The 24,121-nt window shown below is 41.6% G+C and overlaps 1 protein-coding gene across 1 annotated transcript; it reads right to left on the bottom strand.

Annotated features, from left to right (window-relative positions):
* Positions 1-1,194: 1,194 nt before the first annotated feature.
* Positions 1,195-22,995, bottom strand: LOC137895509 (heterogeneous nuclear ribonucleoprotein C-like). Its single transcript, XM_068740988.1, has 6 exons — positions 22,922-22,995; positions 6,325-6,375; positions 2,767-2,939; positions 2,501-2,614; positions 1,537-1,694; positions 1,195-1,233 (listed from the first exon to the last, which is right to left on the bottom strand). Exons 1-6 carry the CDS (start codon positions 22,993-22,995, stop codon positions 1,195-1,197), a joined length of 609 nt encoding a protein of 202 aa, XP_068597089.1.
* Between the last annotated feature and the right edge of the window lie 1,126 nt (positions 22,996-24,121).

Here is a 24,121-nt window from a genome sequence, read left to right as displayed (position 1 = left end):
TATACTGCATTTAGTCGATATGAAAATACTTTAGTGTGACAATGAGTATTTCCACTTGGCTTATAAGAATGCCAGCAAAACATGTAACACCATAGGAAGGATAATAACATATTTAAAAAAACAACAACAACAACATGAGAATCCCTAAAGCAAAGATCAAATCAAACAGTTCTACAATTACATTTAAGTTTACATTAATACACAATATCAGACACTGGCCTGTCTCCAACTGCCAAACACATGGTGGAAGAGATTTGTAATTTTCCTCTAATACATTTTAAGTGGAGAAAACAGCATTACATAACAAGACAGTTTATTATAATCCTTTCTGAGACTTACACACAGAGGCCAGACTCTGTTTCAATCATTAGTGTGACTGTCCAACCTCTAAGCGATTACTGAGGTTCTCTGTTTTATTCTGGTATCATATGCGATAAATAGAAGGGAAGTAGAGCATTAATAAAAAGCGCTATGAGGGATCAAATCTGAGCTACACAGAGGCTGTTTTCATTTCACACTGCATATACCCAAAATTCCAGTGTGAGCTTTATTCTGAATGATGATATTCAAATTAGCAGCATGTAACCACCGAGGCGTCCAGTTTTGATTCCATAATGTCCAAACAATACAGAAACAATCTTTATTAATTGGAATCCAATGTTTCCTATTAACCTGTTGTTTCCTTCTAGAGAGAAACTGGTGAAGTAACGCAAATGTGGGACCTTCAACATATAAAGTTTTACAGTACGCATTGCCTGTCTTTTGACACTTGCTGTATTTCATAGCAAGGCTTTTAATTTGAAAAGGATAAACAGGGAAGTTTCTTTCATGATGTTTTAATTTATGAGCTCTAATGGCTCATTTGATGAATGCAGAAAAAATTGGATCAACACTGGAATATTGTAAATGGTGAATATAACTTTTATTTCACCATTGTTCTACCAGGGATCCAATCATTATAATCTGGATTACACCTCCCTGTCCTTCCATTTGACACAACAAATTCTTCTCAATCACATAATCATCTACTCTGAGTTTTTGTTCACCTGCTGTGAAATCTATTGTTTGATCTGATATGTACACCACATTGGAGGGAAATTGAGCCTCTGATATAAGGATTATCTTGTTTGTTTGTTTGTTGTTGTTCTCTTCCTCCATTTTTGGCACATAATCCACATCTTCTTTTTCCCACTTTCATATTTCCTCTTCATGGTCAGAGCTGTTGTTGCTCATCTGTATCAAACAGACATAGGGAGTCAAAAACAAGAAAGACACTTTGTTAAACTGCAAGCTGCATGTAATAATGCAAATAGAAATTGATTTCACAGTAGCGTAGTCTCTATTTTCACATCACCTCGCAAAACAGACATCTAGTTATCTACTTTGAATGCAAATGCACAAAACAACACAAAAGAGATGGTCTGTCTCCAGAAACCATAATTGCACTGTAAGGGCAATAAAAAACAAAACAAGGGGTGACCCTCACTGGCGCATTTTTGAATCAAACAAGTGTAGCCAGATATCAGGAACATTTACCTTGTGGTGGTCGTCCTTGAGCTCCCTCAGGCCAGGGCTCTCCCTGTGGATTAGATGGTAGGAGTTGTGTGGAGAGAGGGAGCAGAGGGAGTGTTCTGGGCTGCTGCCGGACAGGGCGTATGGTGATCCAGCTGGACTGTCCTCTCTCAGGGGAGACCCTACAACACGGGAGTGAACACACATGGTGAGGTTGAATTTCTTTGGTGTTCAGGTTGTGCTTCATGGAAATACTGTTTGCTGTGTGTCCAAATCAAAAACGCCTGTGCTCGATCCACTGGCTTTAGAGACAAGAGTGGGAGCGGCAGCATGAAGGGCAGATGAGGAGGCAGCAAGAGACGTCAGAGCTGGGTGGACAGGAGTATCGAGATAATCTGACGTTAAGATGGTGGATGCACTTCATGAATAAATCTTTTTTTTTGCAATAACTGTGGTTAAGATGAAACAAAATGCAACCAAATGAATGTCTTTAGGAAGAATGATAAGCTTTGTCCTGCTCACTGTTTGTTATTGGCAGATGCAGTGACTGCGTTATCTTCAAATGTCCACATGACGGCAGCAGCAGCTCTTCTGATCTGATGATCAGCTCTTTTGCCAGTTCCTTGTATTTTGCTCGTTTCTGAAGCTTCATCATTCAGTGACTTCAAAAGCCCTGTTTGTTCAGCATATTCCAAATCCAATTTGTTCACAACCATAAATCAGAAAACCTGTACTCTGACATTTCAAACACACCCAGACCGAAAGAAAATATTTGATTTATCTGTTAAATGGGAGTGGCTCTGGTGCTGCAGTCCATTCCCATGCCTGTAAATTCCCTGAAGCACAGATACTCAATTATTTTTTTAAGGGTTATCTTAATCAAGCAACATGATTCTACCTTAAAATGCTCATGATGTGCAAATAGATTTCCTATCAGTGAATCTCACCCCTACCCGCCTCTTATTGTCTTGGTAAATGAGTGTCTCACCCTTATGGTCACTCCTCAGCGTGTCCATCCTGTCCAGACTGTCAAGCAGTCCATCAATCTGTGTCTTTATGAGGGTCAGCTCCTTTTTAATCACCTGCAACTCTTCCATGCCCACTGCAGTTAAGGAGCAAGAGAGAGTACATGCGAAAGGCATGAGGAAACTGCACTTTAACATTCCTCCAGGGAGAGCTTTGTGGAAGTTGTAAAAATGCACAGCATCTCATGCAAGCGATTTTTTGTGGAACTGTTCCCGCAGCGTTACTCACACTTGGCTGTGGCCGAACTAGTGGAGTGGGCTCTGGAACTTTTGGAGTGGGTTCTGTCTCGGCTGCGTCTGTGCCTGGTGGAGTAGGAGGACGAACGCGATCGTTTAGCCTGACTGGGTCCCACGGGAGGCAGGGGTGACATGGATGCTGGCACACGCTGGTAGTCGTACACCCTGAAAAGTCAGTAGATACAATTATTCTTTAACTGTGTTCATTCTGCGTGTTTTCCCACATTTCTTTAGGGATGCTCTCTGTGATTTCTTGCAGTGTTTTTCTGAAAACACGACAGAGGGAGAATATTCACAAGCATGAGAGGGTTTTGCATAAGAATGGAATTACAAACAATTCGTGGAATACTGCAGAAAAGGATTACTTTGCAGAGAGCATTTCCCCAGACTCTACTCTGATACAAGGTCCAAAACGATACATACTCAAAATAAGGTTTTATGTAGACCTTTAGTTTAGCACCGCAGCAACTGTATCTTCCGTCAATGATAGGAAGCTAGGATATAATCTTCAGTCATGTCAGTGGTCTTTTTTACTTATTTTGTGACCCAGCAGTTTCTGATTTAAATTATCATCTGGTCTTTTATTCCGATACAGGTACAGCACTCATATTTAGACACAACAACTGAGGTCTTCGCAAGTATTTCCATCTTCTTGTAGATGAGATGATTGCAATTGTCTTTCAGCATCTTGTAAAATCAAGTCTTAGCTCAAACAAAAAATGTACACAAGCTGAAAAATACCATAATTATATTGAAGGAAACAGATTATAATGAAGAAAAATCAGCTGTTCAAGCACATCATAGACAATTGTGGATAGTTATATCCAATGTCCTTTTGTCTTTTGTTTGAAATCTCTGCTTCTCTCTAAAGCCAGTGCTGGCGTTGGCTTCTCCCGGTGGAGAGCTCCATTTCTCTATCTGTCACTGAATGTAATTGGTTCTGTCAGGCCCAATCAATAGCTCCCTGCCAGGCTAGTACTGCTGGTGACAGGGGGTGTATCACAGTCAAACTCCATAGTGCTTACAGACATATCACTGTGTACTTGTGTGTGTTGGTCTATACAAGTGTGTTTGTTAATAAAAATCGAGGTGATCCGATTGAACCAGGGTGATCTAGCCTCACATTTGATTGTCTGCAGTCACAGAAGGCCTTAATTCAATGACCAGGTGAAATACGAGATGAAAATCAACCAATCACTGGGCTGAGCAGCTGCAGGAAGCGTGGGAACTGTGGCAATGATGCTTATGGATGCTTTTAACAGTGTGTCTGTTAAAACCACAGTACTCTAAAACTTTCCCATTGTTGGATTAGCAATCTGAAGCACTGGGAGATTCCCCCAGTGGGCGAGTGACAACACAAATTGTACATTAATCTAACTCTAACCCTCCACTTTAAAACATCTGCATCCTGGTGTTGGACTGGCCCAGGTGACATGTCATTTAGGAAGACCAGAGTCATGGACTAAATGAATTAAATGATGACCTGCCGTCTAGTGAAAATCTAACTATCTTTTGGAAAAGCAATATTAATTTTACTTTTAATTTAATTGTGCTGTATTTATAATTCTAACCATCAAGAAAGGAACAAAAACATCACAAATACATTTTCGCTTCAACAGGAGCAAAGACTTTGTTGTGCCTGTCGGTTGGTAGGGAAATGACCTTGAGCAAAGTGAAGTGGAAACGTTTAGATGTTGGTGTTAAAATATGTTCCTGAGGTTGGCAGGCCTGGCGTTATGATGCTGCATGCTAATAGAGTCCATCTCATCACAATCTGGATACCTGGATCAAAGATAGTCTGAGCACAGCTTAAATGGCTTCTGCTATGCCAGAAGCTTTGAAAAGCTCTTCTGTATTGCGCGAGCCAACAAACGGAAAACAAGCTGTCAGCAACAAGGACTTGGAGTCAGACAATGATTCAGATCTACTGACTGAGCCGTGAGCCAATCAGAGACAGCCTTGCATCCTGAAGCATTTTCTCTTTTCTTCTTTTTCTTCAAATTTGTGAGATTCTGTGAAGCTTCTCTATTTGATGCTAATATATGTGCACAGGCTGTCAAGGCTGTCACCAGAACTAGACAGACAGGGATCACATTGTCACAAGGATGAGGTGTGCTAGGTCGCAGTGAATGTGTGAGATTAGAGGCTTTGAGCATCGTCCATGTGTGAAGACAGAGACCAGAGAGTTAATGCAGTTTAAAGTCCTCGAGAACAATTTCCAGGCATATAGACAATATGTTGTAACACCAGCTTTGAAGTGTCGTCTCTGAAAATGGAAGCCCAGACAATAAATGACGAGAGACGAGGAGGATTACGAAAACGTGTGAGTGTGCGTGAGGGAAAGTGTTTGTCTCTATGGATTAGACCCCACATGGGAAGCAGCTTTGTCAGCTCGAGCTGTTATCACTATGCTAAAAGACATTTCTTTAGAAGACAATTCTTGCGCGTTCACACGAGAGGACAGCGGACAGAACGTCTCTCTCTTTCCCGCATATTGATGTGCTCAAAGAACAAACAGAAACAAACACACGCCTGCACACACACACACACACACACACACACACACACAAGCACAGAGCTGTCAGTGGTGCTCGCCAACAGCATGGGGAATAATCATGCACTGTGTTAAAACAAATTGAAAATCAGCAAGTGTTCCCCCTGAGCAAAGAGAAAAAAATGCAAGGCAAACAAAATGGGCAAAAAAGCAAGAGAGCGTTGACATGTGCAAAAGGCAAACGAATGGGATTTCTTTCTCTCCCGCGTTGTGTTTGTGTGTGTGTGTGTGTGTGTGTGTGTGCGTGTGTTTGTGCACGTGCAATATGACTTCTTTTATTCAGATGTGCTGATTGAAGTGTTTATGAGTTAGGCCTCAGGGATGTAGGAAAGCCCCTGTACAATTTCAACGGGCGGAGCCACTCTGAGTGGAAATCAGTCCATGAACCACTTCAGCACCTTTAACTGCTGAACCTGTTTGTACGCGGCACAGGAGTGCAATGTGCAGCGAGAAGTAACTAACCGAGAAGCAACTAACCGAGAAGTAACTAACCGAGAAGTAACTAACCGAGAAGTAACTAACCGAGAAGTACCTAACCGAGAAGCAACGCCGTCAGTGTTTGGAGGCGGATTGTTCCATGTAGTAACTGTAATGTATTACCTGCGAGCTGCAAAACTTACCAGGAACAATAAACACTTTCAAAGTGTTTTTTGACATTTTACTTTGCAGCCTGAGTTTTAGCTTTATATGTAGACAGAATAAATGTTGTTCTTTTGTGATGCAGGAAAACAGGTTAGGTTTGCGTTTAATGCGCAATTTTATGCATATGGAAAAACAAATGTTGTGTGCGTGTGTGTATATCTCTGTGTTAGCTCCATCCTGTTGAGTAGTATTGGGCAACATTGAAGGCAAAGACAGGAAGACTGACAGCCGTGTGACCAACACTAACAGGGAGCAGAGGCAACGAGGACAAAGAATCCACCCTATCCTCCTGTGACACCCAGACAAACAGTCAGAGATGTGTGAGCCGTCATGCATGGAGTTTTCTGACAGTACCTGTCGGAGTAGTCCTCGTGGTAGCTGTCATAGTCCAAGTCAAACTCAGATCTGCAGGAGAGGCGGAGAAAGAGAACGGAGAAGGTGGTTAGTAAAGTATCTGTCAAAACTACATGGGGCACATTTACCGAGGCCATTACACATTTCACTTTAACGGTAGGCTCAGTTGGTGTGCCAGCGTGTAAATGTGAGTCTCAACCGAGTTGCATGGTACAATGACTTCATCTGGAAAGAATGCAGCGTTTATGATCTCCAGCCAGCCAGAAAAAGACGTCGGATTTGTTCGGGCTGCAACATCCACAGAGGAAAATCCATAGGAATTGTCTCACGCTGCGACAGTACCACTCGCTGATCACTTGTCGGCTTGGAGAGGCATGTGTGAGAATGTGAGAATCAGAGGCAGGTGAGTGATGTGGCAGGGAGTGAGCTCATAAGGGCTGGCAGCCGCTGTGTACCTGCTGTAGATGTGGAGGAGAGAAAAGGGACACTAAGCCAGAGCGAGATCACATTTTGGTGTGTCAGTCCTCTGCATTCCTCTCTAATCCCCGCACAGAGTTGCTAATAATCCCTCCGTGTTGCTCACGCTCCCTCTTTGTCTCGCTGTCTCTCACACTGACTCACTCCCTCAATCAACCTTTGGCATTCTTTCATTTGTCTGTCAAGCTGCCTCTTTCTTAAAACTGACCTCAGTTTCTCCTTTTCTGTTTCGATTTGTCTTGCTAATAGGGCAAGTCCAATTTCGTATTATTCTTTTTTGCTTCATGAATAATGATGTACTCACACTTAAAGCCAAGGTTAAAAAAATACTTGCAAAAATAATTGGATTTCAAGACACTTCCAAGATATTTTTGGGAAAACTAGCAGAGCACAGTCATGCTCAGGAAGGCGGTGATTATCCTGCTGGTAGTTTTAGAGCTTGTTTTAAAAGTTGTATGTCCTGACAAACAGCATGGGAGTATGCCGAATACTTCTCTGTTAGAATTTTACATGTTTAAATATATGCTGACAAACATCATGAGGCTGTGAGAAGAAAACCTCTCAACTGCAATCTCCGGATTTGAAGTGTGGACAGTGGCGCTGACCGTAATCCCCTCTAGCGCGACCCGTCATTGTCTCATAACAGCTGCTCTTCAGAGCTCAAGGCACAGAAAAGCACAAAATAATTCATGCAAGTACCAAAAATGGAAACTGTGATTCCATCCAATATGAAGACTGCCTTCTGTCATCGTGTTGGGAACAGCATCTGTTTTCACTCCTTGAGGCAAAGAACGAAGTCTGTCATGCAGACAGTTCATAATGTCTACAACTAAAGCGGGTCTTCTACAAAAGGTGGACCATTTCCTGGACGTCTGGACTTCGACAGTTATTGTACTGAAGAACGAAAATTATTACCATCCAGAAATAAAAGAAGTGAAAAGGAAGAAATAGGTGGGATCCAAATAGCCCAACAAATGCGTATACTCAATAAATTTTCTTTCTTCTTTCCATTGAAGATAAAATGTAAAATATGAATTACAAATAGGAAAAAAGTGGAAATATTATAATTAGAATAATTAACATTTGTTGCTTTGTATGGTCGTGAGGTAACCCTAACCCTAACCCTTGTCATAAAATGATGAAAAAATGGAACAAAATAATCCAACTCAAACCATTTATTGCAGAGTTTTGCTGTTCTGTGGATGCAAATAAAAATAAAATTACTCTCAATGATATCAATTATTTGTTTTAATTATTATTACAATTATTTTACTTAGGATTTGAGTGGAGCTACAATCCAGTAAGCTGTACGACTCTATAATAGTGAACAAATATTCCACAAAATCGGTTCTGGATCCTTTGTTAAGCGGGTTACTGGAGAATATTTTACAGATTCTAATAAGGGAAAAGAAATCAGTACAAGAATGTTGACCCATGAACAGTATAGGCCATTTTATCACTGTTGAATAATAAATATTTAGCTCTTCATTTTAAAATGGCGGTCACCATGGAACAATAAACACATTACTGTACACAAATATGCAGTGCTGCTAAGCCTGCGACAACTAAGCACATCCCATCTAGACTGTAATTACATTGAAATTTACCATCGTCTGGATTGCAAGTGTGTGTGTGTGTGTGTGTGAGAGAGAGAGAGAGAGAGAGTGAGAGCGATATGGACAGCAGGGTCACTAAAGGGTAATTAATTTCGTTTCTTAATTCCTCAAGTGCCAAAGAAATCCATTAGACATGATTGGCTATAAATCTTCTCAGCTTCAGCATGCCTCTTTTTGTGTGTGTGTGTGTGTGTGTGTGTGTGCGTGCATGTGTGTAGGTATTAAGCAAAGATGAGCGGTTTTTTTAAGACCAAAATATCCTGTGAATTTCAAGGCCGAACATCGTTAATTTTAATAGGAGCTGAATTTATGAAAGAACCTGAAAGGTGTGTGTGTGTGTGCGTGCCTGTGCGCACGTGTGGTCGGTGTGATGAATTATTGAGGAATGTAGTTCAAACAATATGAAATATCCATTTAAATCTCAGTGATGGTGATGAATGTCATTTTCATTGAGGGCAGAAATCTTTGGATGTCTGTGGTGATGGCGGGTCGCTGATGCAGCCTTCCTTCCTCTTGCACCAACTTAGTTCATGACATTGTGAGCAGTCTAGTTATTAGACTGGATAAAAAAAATTACATTGTTCAAATGCTGTGTTGTAATTACAATGCAACATTGGCAGCTCAGGTATTAAAATTAACCGGTGGTTTATTTCTGTGTAAAACTCCTTTTGTAAAACCAGATTTTTGATCAATCTTGCCTCCCCAATTTTTTTAAAAAGATTATTGGCTAAATTGAGAAAACCTGCTTTGCCAACATAAAAAAAATAATACCAAAAAACTCTGCATGGCAGTTGGCAGGTCACTTTTCTATTTTCACATTCCTACATTTCTGTCAGAAGTGTCTCATACATATTCACAAACCTGTATTTTCTTGCCATCTCCTGTTAAGAAATAATTTTAGAATGAGCATCATTCAACTTTTAAAGAGAAATTAACTCATCCTTTTGTGTTTTTATGCTGAAATTACTGTAATTATCCTTGCCATGGCCAAGAAGGTGATGAAAAAAAAAAACCATACAGAGCTCATGACTCCAATGTCAGACCCTCTCCAGTAAACCAGTGCAGTTTAAAGATAAATTCAAACTTCTTTTTATTTTCTATCTCCTACCGTTGGCTGAAGTACCTGAGTACATAACTTGTTTAATTGGAGACTATGAACTGTACTTTGGAGTTGTTGTTTTTTTAGTCTCTCGTGTGTGATTCGCCAATCTATTGGACTTTCAAAATAAATGTATTTTTCCTAAATCAGTATGTTCTGTCTGATTTACACTAATCATGCATTAAATCTAATGAGACAGCTATGTTTAGACAGCTCATAATGCCTTTTTTAAGCTCACAGAAGAACAAATTATTACCGACTCACACCTTTCTGATAATTATAGTGGCCTAGTCGGTAAACTGCGAGGTTGTTAGTCCTTCATAGTTTTTTTACTGTGTGCTGTGGAGCGTAGGTTTTCTGCTCCGTAACAGCAAAGACTGTTTGTGACAATGAGTGACGATAGCCAGCAGAGCAGTGTCTAGATAAAGTCAGGGCTACAACACAGCCGTAATATTAAATCCAAGAATTATGTTATCTGTTACACAGAGCAGCCAAATTATTTTGGTATCTGAGCATCATCTCATTTTTCAGCTGCATGATCGAAACCATCAGAAGCAACATATTTATATTTAGATGAAGTTCTGGCTTTATTTGGCAAACAGAAATAGACAATGGATTAGGTTTAAAAGGTTTTCATATTTTTTTCATTGCCTATCTTGTGCAAAGTGTGTGTGTGTGTGTGTGCGAGTGTGTGTGTGGGTGGGTGGGGGGGCTCAGGAAGTTTGTTTGTACAGCTTAAGGACAACTGAGACTCAACTCTCAACTCGCCACAAGCCGTATTTTTACTACAATAATGGTCCATCAAAGCCATCATGCCTGAGCGATACTCCATCGTCAGCCCCTTTACCTCCAGATGAGAAAATCAGCTCACAAATGGAATCAGAAAGAGATTCGACAGTATTGTGGAAACATTGATGCAACACAAGTCATTTGAATGGAGCCAGAAAACATGACCCCCCCCACGGTCCTGAGTCACATAGTGTGCAAAAACAAAGCAGAACAATCAAGAGCCAACACATTGGACTACATCATACACCTACACACACACAAAAAGAGTGTGTTGGGATTTCTGTACTTGAATGCCAAAAATGAGAAAAACAACATTTGTGTTCACAGATTGACAATTAGGACAGAGACTGTTACAGAGGGAGAGAAAAGAGAGACGGGTGTATATGACTGAGTAAGAGAAGAAGAGGAAGAGACGATGAAGACAGTGCTGGCAGCACATTCTCTCCCTCAGACCCTCAAAGAACAGATTGCGAGTGAATCCGCCCCCTCTTTCCCTTTTCATCTAAGTGCCGTCACTGTTATTCCTTCCGTTTGAGTCAGTTTCTTCTTCCATGTCTTTTTTAATCTCAAATGAGAGATACCTCAGATAAAACAATCCTTCCTGCAAGAAATGCAGACATACCGGTACATACACACACAGGTGTTTACAGAAAATGTGTTTTTGTTTACTCAATCGGATTCATGTAAGAAATCGTCTCTTATTCTACGGTTGGGATGAACACTCACTTCTGAATGTCTGCAAGGTCTACACATCACCATGTAATCTGTTCCTTGACGTCCATTGCTGATTGTTCCACTGATCTCCATCATTTGAGTGAGCCGTATTTGCTGCAGGATGCTGACATGGGCGGTATTACAGTAATGGTAACTCAAGAGCCTCGTAAATCTCCATCTCGCATGCATCAACGTTAAATTGTGGACTGCGAGCAAATTACTCAGTATGAGGAAAATAGATGCATCGATAAAGGTTGTGCGTCAGATTGCAGTCATCCTTCTTAAGTTTAAGTGACTCGGATTGACTGAAAGCCCTTTTACTTTGATTGCTGCCACATCGTCAGAAAGTGTCGGTTAAGAGGAGTGAGCAGGAGCCGGAAAGGGAGCCAAGGCACAGCAGGTAGAACATAATCAGAAAGCAGGCAGGGAGAAGGAGTCTCGTAAAAAGATCGACCAGAGAAAGATGTGTCTTTGTCCCTTTGGACTGTTTGTCCATCAGAACGCATCCCTCTGCCTCCTCATAGATATACTCATCAGAGGTACACTCACACTTGAATGGCAGAAGGAGGCAGCTTCACCTCGCCCAAACTCTCACGTAAGTGGATAACTGGAAATGGATGGATGGAGTGAGTGAGGATAAGTGGAGATTTTGTTAAGGAGACAAGGAGGACAGGGACGAGAAATGAGTCCTGGTCACCCACAGCTGTCAGGGTGGGGACATTCCTGACTCATACAGTAGGATCAGCCATGGCAGGGGTGAAGCATGGTGTGTCCTGTGAATCACCATGTGCTTTTATAACCAGACAACGGGGATCGTTGCCAGATCCATGTCTCTATGAGACAATGAAGACATAAGAGGCGATGCCTAAATGTCTTCACACGGGGGGGCCGAAGCAATGCCATTAGAGCCTATAACCATTACACCGTAATGCCTCCATGCTGCTGTCGGGCTTTGTTGCAACAGCAACGGAGGTTCACTAGGGTGGCATAAGGTCCAAACCCACATGACTGAGAGGAAAAAGTGACGCTGCAGATAGGAGAGAAGAGGAGCGCACTATAAATGGCCTTGGACCATCTAAACATAAGATTAGCATAATCTTCATTTTAAATCAGGTGGTGTCACAGGTGTTAACTGTGATTAAAATCCCAAAGAGATTATATATATATAAATATATATATAAATTAAGGTTTTTATGTTCCTTTATTGATAACACAGAGAAGGAACGAGAGGCAGCAAACAGCTGCAGGTTGGAATGGAACCTGGCTGCTCCCAAGGACTAAGCCTTTGTACACGGGCTGTACGCTTTCCCAGATGACATATACGGCACTTACACAAGTGAATAATACTGCACGCGCTTTGTTACCTCAGAAACTTACATATCATTAAGAAATACACAGCAAGAGGTACAAACCTCCAGCAAAGTATTTCAGTTTCTCCATTATGTTATTTCACCAAAAAGAAAAAAAGAAAAAGTCATCTGTAGTTTGACTTTCAGAATATGACTCCCTGGCCACGAATTGGAATCATTATTAGATTGATAGTTACTGAAGAAACACAGTATTTCACAAATGATGTTTTTTTTCCAGCTCAGTACATTTGGAAGATGCAGCAAATTCTACGCCTAATTGATTCAGCACAGTTTCAGCTACAATTTCATCTACAGTACAGTTCCAGTCTGGAGCGGCTTTATTTGTCATGAATTTCCCACAAGCCCTATACATTTTGGATCACTAGTTCTGAAATATTACTTGTTTTGCAGTTGCAAAAGAATCCACCGCCAAAATCTAACAAGGTCTTCCATGGGTCGTTCCATTCTTATATTCATAGTTTCAGAAAAATCCATGCTTCGCCTGGTGCTCGGTGTCCTTTGTAAATGTAGCCTAATCTTCCCGGAGAGTGTTTCTGCGTGAATACACACATATGCACACCGCTCAACACTTCAAGGTGAGCAAAACTTTGCTATTTTAAAAAGGTTTATACGTTTTACAAGTCAGGTGTTTTGCATCAAGGTTAGATGAGGTGCTTATCATAGCCAGCTTATTACCAACAGCTCACAGGCATGCTTGGAGAAACAGTGTAGTTCTGTCTCGGAAAAATGAGACGTACTCATTATAAAATTTTCAGCGCTTTGCTGTCAGACGGTGCTTTCTTTTGGCATAAAGTGCTTTCAGTTGGAGAACCTATTTGCTCGGCCGGCAGCACACGGTATTAATAAAGCGCATTTTAAACATTTGGGTCAGACTTTTAGCAATTACGGAGGAGACGAGAAAAACAAGGGAACGTAAATGAATGATTTATGAGCAACAATGAAAAACTGTTCAATGCAGAGAAATCAGGATACATTTTATGCACCAGAGGATACAGAAGAATATTTTTTTGGGGGATGAAGAGAGGGGACACATCTGTGACAGCTGTGTTTCTTGACTGAGTAAGCTACTTTAGCATCTCGCAGGATAGTAGGCACACTGATGCTCAGTTCCTGTCAGTCTGGTTCATTGACAGTATTGTTTATGGAAAGTGCTGCCTCACAGCATGGTGAAGTGGTAGAATAATTAAAAATAATATAATGCACACTTTGATGGAAATTGTTTTTTTTAATAGTGGGCTTTCATTTAGGTTCTGCATTTTGCTCTTGATTCAAACCACAGCGTTATATTGTTCAGCCTCAATAAGTACCCCCCCCCCCCACCTCCCATTTTCAAATGACTAAAGTATCCCTTATATTGTTTCAAAGCTATGAAAATATCCTCTCAATTAAAGTTTGTTGTTAGAGCTTCTGAAGGATTAAGGCTGCTTAACATGTCATCTGACTGTCACTGATGCAGCACTTCTTTGTACATGTGGGGCGTCCCTACAGGAGCTCCAACTGTTTACGCTGAGTGCCATTCATCAAAAGCGCAGGCCTCAGGGCCTCGCTGGGAGCAATAATTGCACATTTCAGAGTTCAGGCTATTTCATACTAATTATAGGCTTCACACAGGAGCACGGTGATATGTGATAAACAGGGCACTCAGATAGCTCTCACATTGCCATGGCATCAGCTGTTCGTCCAGGTATAAATGCAAAAGAGGCCAAAAAAAATAATGCAATGTAACATTTGACAACAACAACAAGTGGAAATTATATATACGGTATCTACTACTGAGGAAAGGTTATTTCAGGCCAACTGTTGGGGCAAAGCCACATGAGTACGATGAGTTAAAATTAACTTTGCTAACATGCAAAAAAAAGGACGCTGACAAAATACTAAAACTGTAAATGTTGCGGGCGGGGGGGTTAGCATTTAAGGCTAGGACAAATTATAAGATGCCATCCAGTAAAGCCCCCTCAAGATCTGTCTGTGGTTTTAACTGTGATGGACGGGACTGTTATTTACGGAGTCAACCTCTGACTGCAGTCGACAAACCTGAAGCTTAAAGCTCAGCTAACATTAGCAATGATAAGTCGACAGCTCTCCTGTATTTGTCTCACTGTTGTAAAGTGGCAATAAAGTCAAATGTGAAAAGACAGACACATTAAAATAGGGATGCATGGCTTCAAGACTATGTTTGTACAGGACTCACACTAACAGAAAATCTGCTGCTTCAGCCAAAAACTAGGCATTCAAGCTACAATAAGTGATGTGTCTAAAAAATAATGAGACAAAATATGGAAAAGTCAGACTCATAAAGCTCTTTCTCGTGCACCTGACGCCATTCAGAAGATTCCACTGCACCTGAATCTTAACAACCAATCAGAGCCAAGAGCCCTTGGGACTAAGTAGAAAGAGTTGAATTATAGTTCAATGCAGTATAGTTAAACTCTGACTACTTGTGTATAAAGTTTGGTGTTAATAAATGTTGGGGAATTTCTGTCCTGAGTAATAAAAAAAAAAAACTGCAAGTCAGCACTGTCTGATAAAAATGGATAACATCGGAGGGTAGATATCCGCTACCTCGGTCTCAAGGCCTCATCTCTGAAGGACGCCAACAAGGACACGGCGACAACATGCGGGGAGGATACCATTTATCGTGAAGAAGTGAATTCAAACATGACAAGATCCACGACTAAGAGCAAATAGCTTTATTATGAATGCCAAGTGTGTGAAACAGTTTAAAAAAAAAACATCAAACGTCTATGCGATTGCCAAACCCAGAAATAATATTGTCTGTGTTTCCTGTGACATTTTATAAATGTCCCAGCACAGCAGCACTTTTTAAACACCTAGATAACATGGCAACAACAGTCATTTACCTTCCTCATTACGTAGCGGCTGATCATATCCTCTGCTTGGGGGGGGCAACACACTGCTGACCATCGCAGTGCGGTCCCAATTGAAGTTAATTTTCTTCTTATCTGAGTTGCAACTAAGGGCAACTCGCTGCTTTTTAAATATCTCAGTTCCGGATCACACACGTAACACCCCCCCCCCCCCCCCCATCGCCTCATTAGCTCTCTCTACTTATTACAGACATGGATTCTAAGCTGCCATTACCTCTGCTGGATCATTGATTGATGAGGGTCTAACAGTCCCACCGTGAATAAACCTGTGTAAATGGGGCTTCTGACATCAGCATTTGCTTTCTGTGTTTTTTTTCCAGTAAATCTCACTCCTATGAGATTTACATTTCGTTGAAAGCACTCTAGAAATCAAGAGAGATTTAAATTATTCAGAGAGGCAAATACGTTTATGCACATTTGTGTGTTTCCAGGATATTCCTGAGGGTCACTGGGGTCACTGATGCATTGTAATACTCCTTGCTATATGCAACCACTTGCCAGTTTTTTTTTAATTCTCACATTTTCACTCTATTCACCTTTCTAACCCCCATTACCCCTCTGTGCTGACAGAGAGCTTTTCCAGTCCACGCACCAGAAAAGGCTCTCACGCAGCCTCCCAAATGCTGACGTGCTCAGAGACTTTCCTCCCGTCGTCGCTGTTTTTTTTTTTTCTCTCTCTCTCGCACCCATCCTGTATTGCTCACCTTGCCCTACCTCTGTGTCTTTCTGCGACTTTTTCTGTCATCAAAATGAACTATGAGTCAGTTTTCTGTGTGTTTCATCTCTGGAGGCACACTGCAAAGTTGCCTCAGCTTCAATCCAGTAAATACTGTAATGTAAAGTGAGGAAATATCACTGCTGAGTCCGCAATCCATTAGAAATAGGATGCAGGAATAATGGACATTAGACAGCAATAACAGCACACTGACGTCTACAGAAATATCACCAAGTTGATAAAGACACACACAGTCATTGTGATTACAAACCTTTCACTTGTGTGTGCAAAATTATGAAGCAGTATTTTCTACGAGTGCTTCCCCACATCCACAATTCATTTGAGTATCTTTGTAGGCCCGTCTCACACGAGGGCCGAATATGCACAGCTCCCTTCTTGATCCTTTTCCGACACTCCTGTGTGTGTTTCTGCGCTCTTGAATTGGATTTTCAGAGAGACGGAATGCGAGTATTAGCACAGAAAATGTATAGTGAAAGTCACTGTGGGACAAATGTTTGTCTCGGAGTATTTTTTTTTACTGGGTCTTAAGAGACAGGCTACTCCCCTAAGCTGACTAAGCGTCTAAATGTAAGCTGGTATTGATTGCCCTTCCCCGGGCTTTCCATCCTTCTTGCAGAGGACACATTAAATGTGTTATAAGTCATTAAGAGCTCCAGGCCTCAAATCTCACCTGTCTAACTTAGAACATACTGACATATTGCACACTGACAAACTTTTTATTTTTCAACATAGCCTCTAGGTGTGTAATGATGCCTGCACAGTGAGGTGTGTGTGTGTGTCTTTTTTCACAGTATAGTTTCTGCCGTGCTGTACTGTGGAGCATGTGTCTATATATGGTTGTGCTGGGTACATGCTGAGACATTGAATATGTGTATGCTTGTGTGTGTGTGTGTGTGTGTGTGTGTCTGTGCGTGTGTGTACAGCGAACAGACTCGTCTCCCTGCAACCCTGGGGGTTCAGAGCCCATTTCCTGTTGTGCATTGTGATAAGTTTCCCTGTCAGATCCTCCCAGCAACACTATATTTCTGATAAGCTCGACTGCTAGTTTTCCCGACCTCTGGCACAGAGATCAATTTGAGATTGATTCAGAATGCCCTGCTGGGCCAAGCTGGAAGATCAATTTGAGATGGATTGTTCCCACCAGGGGGTCAATGACACGCAGTGCAGTGCTCACTTGCTATCCCTCCATTGCTTTCTTCACCTCTCACTCTCTCACACTGTTCTTATTTCTTTCCCTCTGCATTAGACTCTTACTTATCTACTCCTCTCTCAATTGTTTCACACTTGGCCTCTGTACGGCTACTCTTCATCACCAGGCATGCCTTTTTACCCTTGTTGTATAAATCCTTATTCGTGTCTCCTTTTCATTTCCTCCCACCTGCTTCCCTTACTTTTCTCCTCTTAGCTTGACGTAGGCAGTTAGGATAGAGATGACTTCATTAGCAGAAGGACCAACCCCTGTAGTGCGATAAGCCTGCAGGACAGAAGCGATAACTCACTCAGCTAGGTAATGCACACATCCACAGAATATATGGATATAAACAACACGCTCCTTACTTTTATTTTTTGTGTATTTTTCCCTGTTCAGTGATCTTGATTAGTCTTGCTCCATTGCCTTAAGCCAACGGGGTTGTTCTTGGTTTATTGTTCTGTGGACCAGCAGCTGTAGGAATGACTCACCACGGAGTTTGACCTTTCTCCATAGAGCATCATGTCTCAAGAAACACTTAATAGCTCTCATCCTCCTTCTTAATATTTCCTCATTCTCTAGCCACCTGTCTCCTATCCTCAGTTGTTCTCTGCTGCCTCACGGAGCTTTGGCAGTAACCCTGTAAGCAGCAGATGCACTCGCCTCCTTTCTCTGCACCTGACCTTTCCCCCAGCAGTACAGCATCTCTGACTGCACTGACCTTTACCTGAGATAAAAAAAAAGGCTCAAAATAATGAGGATAAAGTGGAAACAGAATGTCAATTGATCTTGATGGCTGGTCCCTCAGTTAAAAATAAAACCCTGACACTTTAATTCCACTTTCATAGTCTGTCAAGGTAACTCCGATAGTTTGTGGGTTCATTTGATTTAATTAAGTTTGACGTGTTTCTGTAGAATTCTAATGTCAATCAGGTAAATGGTAGATGAAATAATCACCATCATTAGCTGTGATTAATCCCTGTTAAATCCGCTAGTATTTGCTTACTTAGACTTTCGTCATGGAGTTAATACAAAATGCAAGTGTGGTATTTGAATAAAGAAATGCATGACAATTTGCTTATCATTTCTTAATTAACCGAAGAATGGGCTCACTAAAAAGTCTCAGGCAGTGCTTATCACAGAGCGACGGTTGTCAGATGGTAGGGAATCACTAACTTTGACTAACTCGTCTATGATATTCAGCTGAGGTTGGCATGGCTACGCTGTCCCTCTGTTGTGCTTGTGTTGACTTCAGTGGGTCAGAGTAAAAGTCTGTGGCTTGTCGTGCTGACTATGAGGACCATCCTGAGCTTTCCACTCTTCTGTGTTTGCAGGACAATGTGATCCCCCCCCCCCCCCCCCCCCTGTATAACAGCACAAACCATATGCTTGAATTGTAGACTGCTTGCACTATTGAAGATTATCTTTCATGACGCAAAGTCAGCTGTTTACTGCAATATGAGCACACAACATTTGTTTCACCTAAACCTCCAACTGGAAGCTTTTTTAAAGTGAAGCTTGCGTTTCATCTTTGTGCTATTTGTGTTCAATATCCCTGCTGGAATTACGGGAAGGAGTTGGGTTCAAACTTGGTGATTTGATGGATTTGCTTTAATCAAAAGTTAGCTGTGAGTGGTTATGCATTAAACGCCTTATATATATGTGTGTGATTTGAGGCATGCATGCAGCTGCTCAGCCATGAAAACCTATTCCATGAATTCCCAGCACACTGTTTCTGTGCTGATGTAAATACCAGAGGAAGTTTGGAACTCTGCAGTTATTGACCCAACAGAGAGTTGGAGATTTTTTGCACACTATGCAAGTCAGGGCTTGGCAACTCTCCTCTGTGACTTTACGTGGTCCACTGCCTCATAGCTGAGTTTCTATTGAAAGCTCCCACAAAAATAAAACTTAGAATTGATTGTGAAAAAGTACAAGAAATTTCATATACTGACGCATTGAAAAGTTGTCACAGCTTGAGCTTGTGCTTTTCCATGCATTATCTTCTCCTGTCTTTCAGATCCTCCTCCTGCAATCAGCTCATTCCAGTCACCTGTGCTCCCAAGCTCACCTGCAGCTAATCTGTCCGGACACTACATATACTCAGCTCAGACAACATGCCCTTGCCAGATTGTTAGTTAGATGATCCTACTTTCCAGCACTCTTCCTGACCCTGCCTGCCTGTGTACATGCTATTTTGACCAACGACTGTCACAGATATTTCATATGTGTCTGGAAACTGCATTAACTTGTGGGAAAGGGATATAATCTGGGATCTTTAAGACACGTTCTGAGTAATTAATCTGGTGAAGTATTACTAAAAGAGAAAAAAGTGCCCTCGCCCTCATGACAAACTTCTTATCCACACTTAAAACATCCGTCATTGATCTATTGGCCATTAAATTGTGGCAGCTGCAATATACTGTATATAGCATACCAACAACCGTTGCACAATGGACAACTGGAGAGTTTAAACCCTGATCTTTCTCCTGTCCCGCCCCTGCTAGCCTCTTTGAGCCAAAGTGACAAATGGGGCAACTGCATCATTTCTAGCTCAACATAAAGTCCTCTATGAGAGACTATTAAAAGAGTGAAGCACATGGAGAAAGTAGACTAAAATATCAGGGACCAGATGCTCAGTCATTCTGTATCCTCTCTGCCTTGCTTTTTTAAATATATTAAGAGATTTAGCAAATCGACTATCTTGTGTGCGATGGCACGCGCTCATGACCATCTTGCTGTTGCCTTTTTAAAAATTATTCTCCAGTCTTTTTATGCTGCTTTTAAGTGCACCCTCCAACTTCCAGTTAGCACCCAGTCTATACAAAGTCACTAACTTCATCATTTCATCAGTAGCAGAGTCATCAGCCACCACCACCATTGGGGCTATGACTCCATGGGGAGATTTATATCGCTGCTGCTCAGCAAAAATGCCCTTTGATCACAATCTCCACAATGAGTCTAACTGCCAAATACATTAAGACAGACTCATTATCATATATTTTCTGTTGCTACAAGTGATTATATTTTTTCATTCACTTGTCTGTATCTTTGACAACATGAACACAGTGAAGAGACAAATTAAGGAGTGACACATTAAAAGTGTTTAACTATACAAGCCTTTTCTTTGAGTTAAGTCATACGGCTATTTATGTAATTGTATAAAAACGACACATACGCACCGCGGGGTCGACTTTGGCACCTGATCCTCATTATATAGGCCACTCACTACAATGGTCTTTTGTGGTAGTGCAATGAAGCAGGCAGAGGCCACGGCTGCAGCAGCAGCAGCATCTGGGCTGTGAAATGCTCGGTACTCGTTATGCCCCATCCCTCCATCCACAGCTGGGGTTTGCCGAACTGGGGGGGGGGGGGGGCTGTGACCGTCAGAATGCACAGATGATAAATAATGACAAAACCCTTATGTTGCAAGGGTCACTCTTGAGCAGATGGCCCATGGGAGGCATATGAGAGAGTGGCTGTGTGAGGACAGAAAGAGAGGAAACTGTGCCAACTACTGAGGCAAGAAGTTGCATCAACTACATTCATAAGTTAACTGCACCATAAAGGTTAGTTGTAGGTATATGGGGAAAATCCTCTTTATCTTGATAATCCAAGCAATAATAATTCAGAAATGCTGGCAATCTCTGTGGTAACATAGATTACAGTGGTTTCGTATCCTAGATATGAGTGGGGAAAGTCTGCTTGCAAAGTAATCAAGGTAGTAGTGTTTGTTTTACAGTGTTTTAAGAACAGAAGCAGAGCAGTCACATGGCATACTGCTGCCATTAGCACAAAACAGGAATCTCAGAATCTGGAAAGAAATCAGTGGCCGTCTTGCTACTATTTCTATTTTTGACTTAAACTGACTGTTTCTAGGACATGATCATGCATATAAACTTGCCTTTTAATTAACAAAATTAATTATGCAAAATATATTTTTTCCAAGAACTATGAATCTGTGATGTGATAAAAAATAAAAAAAATAAAACGGTATTCAGTTTCTAAAGCTGACATTAGCAAGACACATTAGATGCATAGGATTATTGAAGGATGGCCATACTTGTGTGGACACCTTCCTTCAACAATAACTGCAACTCTTTCAGCATTTGGTGAACTAAGATGGTGATCATGACCAGCGTTATACTGTAATGTTTGCACATGCTGATGTTAGCATTCACCCTTATCATAGCCTTACAGAGCTGCATGTAAAGCTGTATGCAAGTCATTTGAAAACTGGTTCTGTACTGCACTTACAAATGTAATCTCTGTAAAAAGAAATACAAAGAAAAAGAATCAGGCATGTCTGGGCTATATCTGGACTGATACCTCAGGTGTATGCTGTAGTTAGTCATAGTGAGTGTGTGTGTGTTATACAACTAACCTCATTAATGCATGGCCGCACTGCTGAATAACTACAGGGTGCAACGGCTCTGAGGGTTTAGGCATGGTCAGAGGGAGTGGGGGGAGGGGACACAGGCACAAAGCTGGATTAACTGTTTTGAAGGACATGCAATGAACACAATAAATAGCATCCCATACTGCAGTATTTACACCTCTACACGTACTGCATGATATGACGAAGCTTTATAAAGGAAATGGAACTGCAGCAGGAATGGAAAAATATCCATATTTTGTGTAGCGCCGGGAAGTCTGCAACTGAAGCTGATTGGGTTCGAAGCAACAAAGTCAGCACTGATATTATTTCATCTGTTTTTGTTATTTCCCGTTCTCTTCCTTTCATATTTCGTATTCTGCCCTGCAAAGTATTTCAATATCATTTGGTAATATGCTCACTCCAGTTGCTTGCGAGAATCTCTGCTCTCACTATTTTTCACGTCAGCAAAAAACTTGTGTGCTCTCATTGGTATAATAAATCACAACTTTTTTTCTGTGGAAGGGGAATTTTCCAGGAACCCAACACATATTGACTTTTTTCTTCACTTTGTTTTGTTTTTTTGTTTTGTTTTGTTTTTGCAGCACCTTGTTTTTTTCCTTATCCAATGCTGTAAATAGGACTACATATAGAAGGTGAGCTGGGAAATAAGTCTACACATGAAAACAGTCGTCAATATCCCCTCACACATGCTGCTTGTTTCGAATGTGTCCAGCGTACTTCTACAAAGAGGCAGCATTTATGAATGAAGTGAAATGATGATAGATGTAGAAATGAATGCGTCAAAATAAATTTTTTGGCATTCTTTTATGAATCCAGTTATCTAAAATAGAGAATAAATCTATCCACAAAATGTAATTATCTTTTCTTTGATAGTTCTTGAGAGCATGTTAAATTTCAAGCGTGATGCAAATCCACCCCCATTTCAGACCCATTCATATATCTCCTCTCCAGGGGTATAATAAGCACACACAGTACTTTTTCTGGTTTATGCTCATTAGACAAGCTCGAGCTGTGGCTGGAACAAGAGATGCAGTTCAAGGAGAGCTGGAATTGGATGTAAGAGTAATAGTCGTGAATGAATGCGCGGTAATGATCAGCTCCAATCATGTGTGTTCATTACATCAACAGATGGATTAAACATTGACTGATGGAGATGGAACCGTTGGTCAAAATTAATAACAGCTTACATTTGCAGCTGGTACGAAGCGAGCAGATAGCATTGATTACAATACTGAGATGGAACTGTGGAGTTAAACATAAAGACTGACAGCAATTATCTCTGTATTCGTGAGTGTGTGTGTGTGTGTGTGTGCTCACCCATAGGTTGTAGTGCTGGCCCTCTTGCTTGCTGCCCTGGAACGGCTGGACTTCAGCTCTCCACTCATGCTCATGTCTGCATGGAAGAGCACACAGTTGATATGAGATGCAACACGGCCAGTGGTGCAAAGCCCACGCGCGGGATTCCAGGTGTTTTACTATCCTGCAGTGCCTGGACAGTGTCTGCTAATGTTTATCCACAAATAATCAGTTTCTAACGTCACCGAAATGCTAATGACCGATGAAGGTTGGCTAAGACGTATTGTTGATTGCTCCAGCCACTCCAAGCAGCTGTTCAACTCTCTGCAAGTGTACATCAGAACACGGGCATAATCGTACCCCATCGCTCCCTGTCTGCGTATGGATCTGCTGTGAAAACCTAGAACACACGCGGTCCAAAGAGGAAATTAACCACCAGCCGTCTTGATTACAGTACACCGTGACAGCTCGTGACTTGAGTTGGCCGCGGCTCAGCAGTGATTTACAAAAGGTGAGTGCAAAGGAGAGTTAACAAGTGAAGGAATAAAGGAGAGGAGGATGGTCTGACATGGACAGATGGGCGGTGAATGGAGTGTGACTAGGCCAGCTGCGCACACACACACAAGCCTAGCTGTCAAATAGCCGGAGGCTACGATTAATTAAGCGTGGATTTGAAAGTGTGAAAGGAAATTTATACATGTGAATGCTTTCACCAGAAAACATTTTCTGACCGTTTGTATTTAAAAAGTGAGCCACGGCTTCCCTGCAGCTGACAATGTTTCTGCAAGTGAAGACCTGACCTAACAGGTTCACTGCTACTGATCCATACACTCAGGTAGACGGGACTATAAAAAAATTACATCACACATATCCATCCATCCATTTTCTTGTAGATAAGACAATCGATGCAGCCGCTTTTCCACTTTGCGGGTCAGGGGTCTGCTGGAGCCTATCCCATCTTGCCATGGGAGAGAGGCGGGGTACCGGTACACCTCAGACATGTCGCCAGTGCATCACGGGGCCACACACAGACAACCATTCTCACACACACACACTCATACACTACGGACAATTTGGAGTAAACAGTTCAACTAAATTGCATGTTTTTGGAGGTGGGAGGAAACCAGAGAATCCGGACAAATCCCACGCGGACACCTGGAGAACATACAAACTCCACACAAACAGGATCCCCTACCCCGGTACCTTCTTGCTGTGGGGCGA

This window comes from Brachionichthys hirsutus, chromosome 1, assembly GCF_040956055.1.
Source record: "Brachionichthys hirsutus isolate HB-005 chromosome 1, CSIRO-AGI_Bhir_v1, whole genome shotgun sequence".
NCBI classification, from domain to species: domain Eukaryota; kingdom Metazoa; phylum Chordata; class Actinopteri; order Lophiiformes; family Brachionichthyidae; genus Brachionichthys; species Brachionichthys hirsutus.
This window is presented reverse-complemented; position numbering and strand designations above follow the sequence as displayed.

What these genes read in the sequence shown, in the direction of transcription:
- LOC137895509 (XM_068740988.1), bottom strand. Translation starts at nt 22,995, where the DNA reads ATGAGCATGAGTGGAGAGCTGAAGTCCAGCCGTTCCAGGGCAGCAAGC. An exon ending in GCTGAGGAGTGACCATAAGG is followed by an intron (nt 1,695 to 2,500) that starts GTGAGACACTCA and finishes CCCGTGTTGTAG; the next exon opens with GGTCTCCCCTGAGAGAGGAC. An exon ending in TCAAGGACGACCACCACAAG is followed by an intron (nt 1,234 to 1,536) that starts GTAAATGTTCCT and finishes TGTTTGATACAG; the next exon opens with ATGAGCAACAACAGCTCTGA.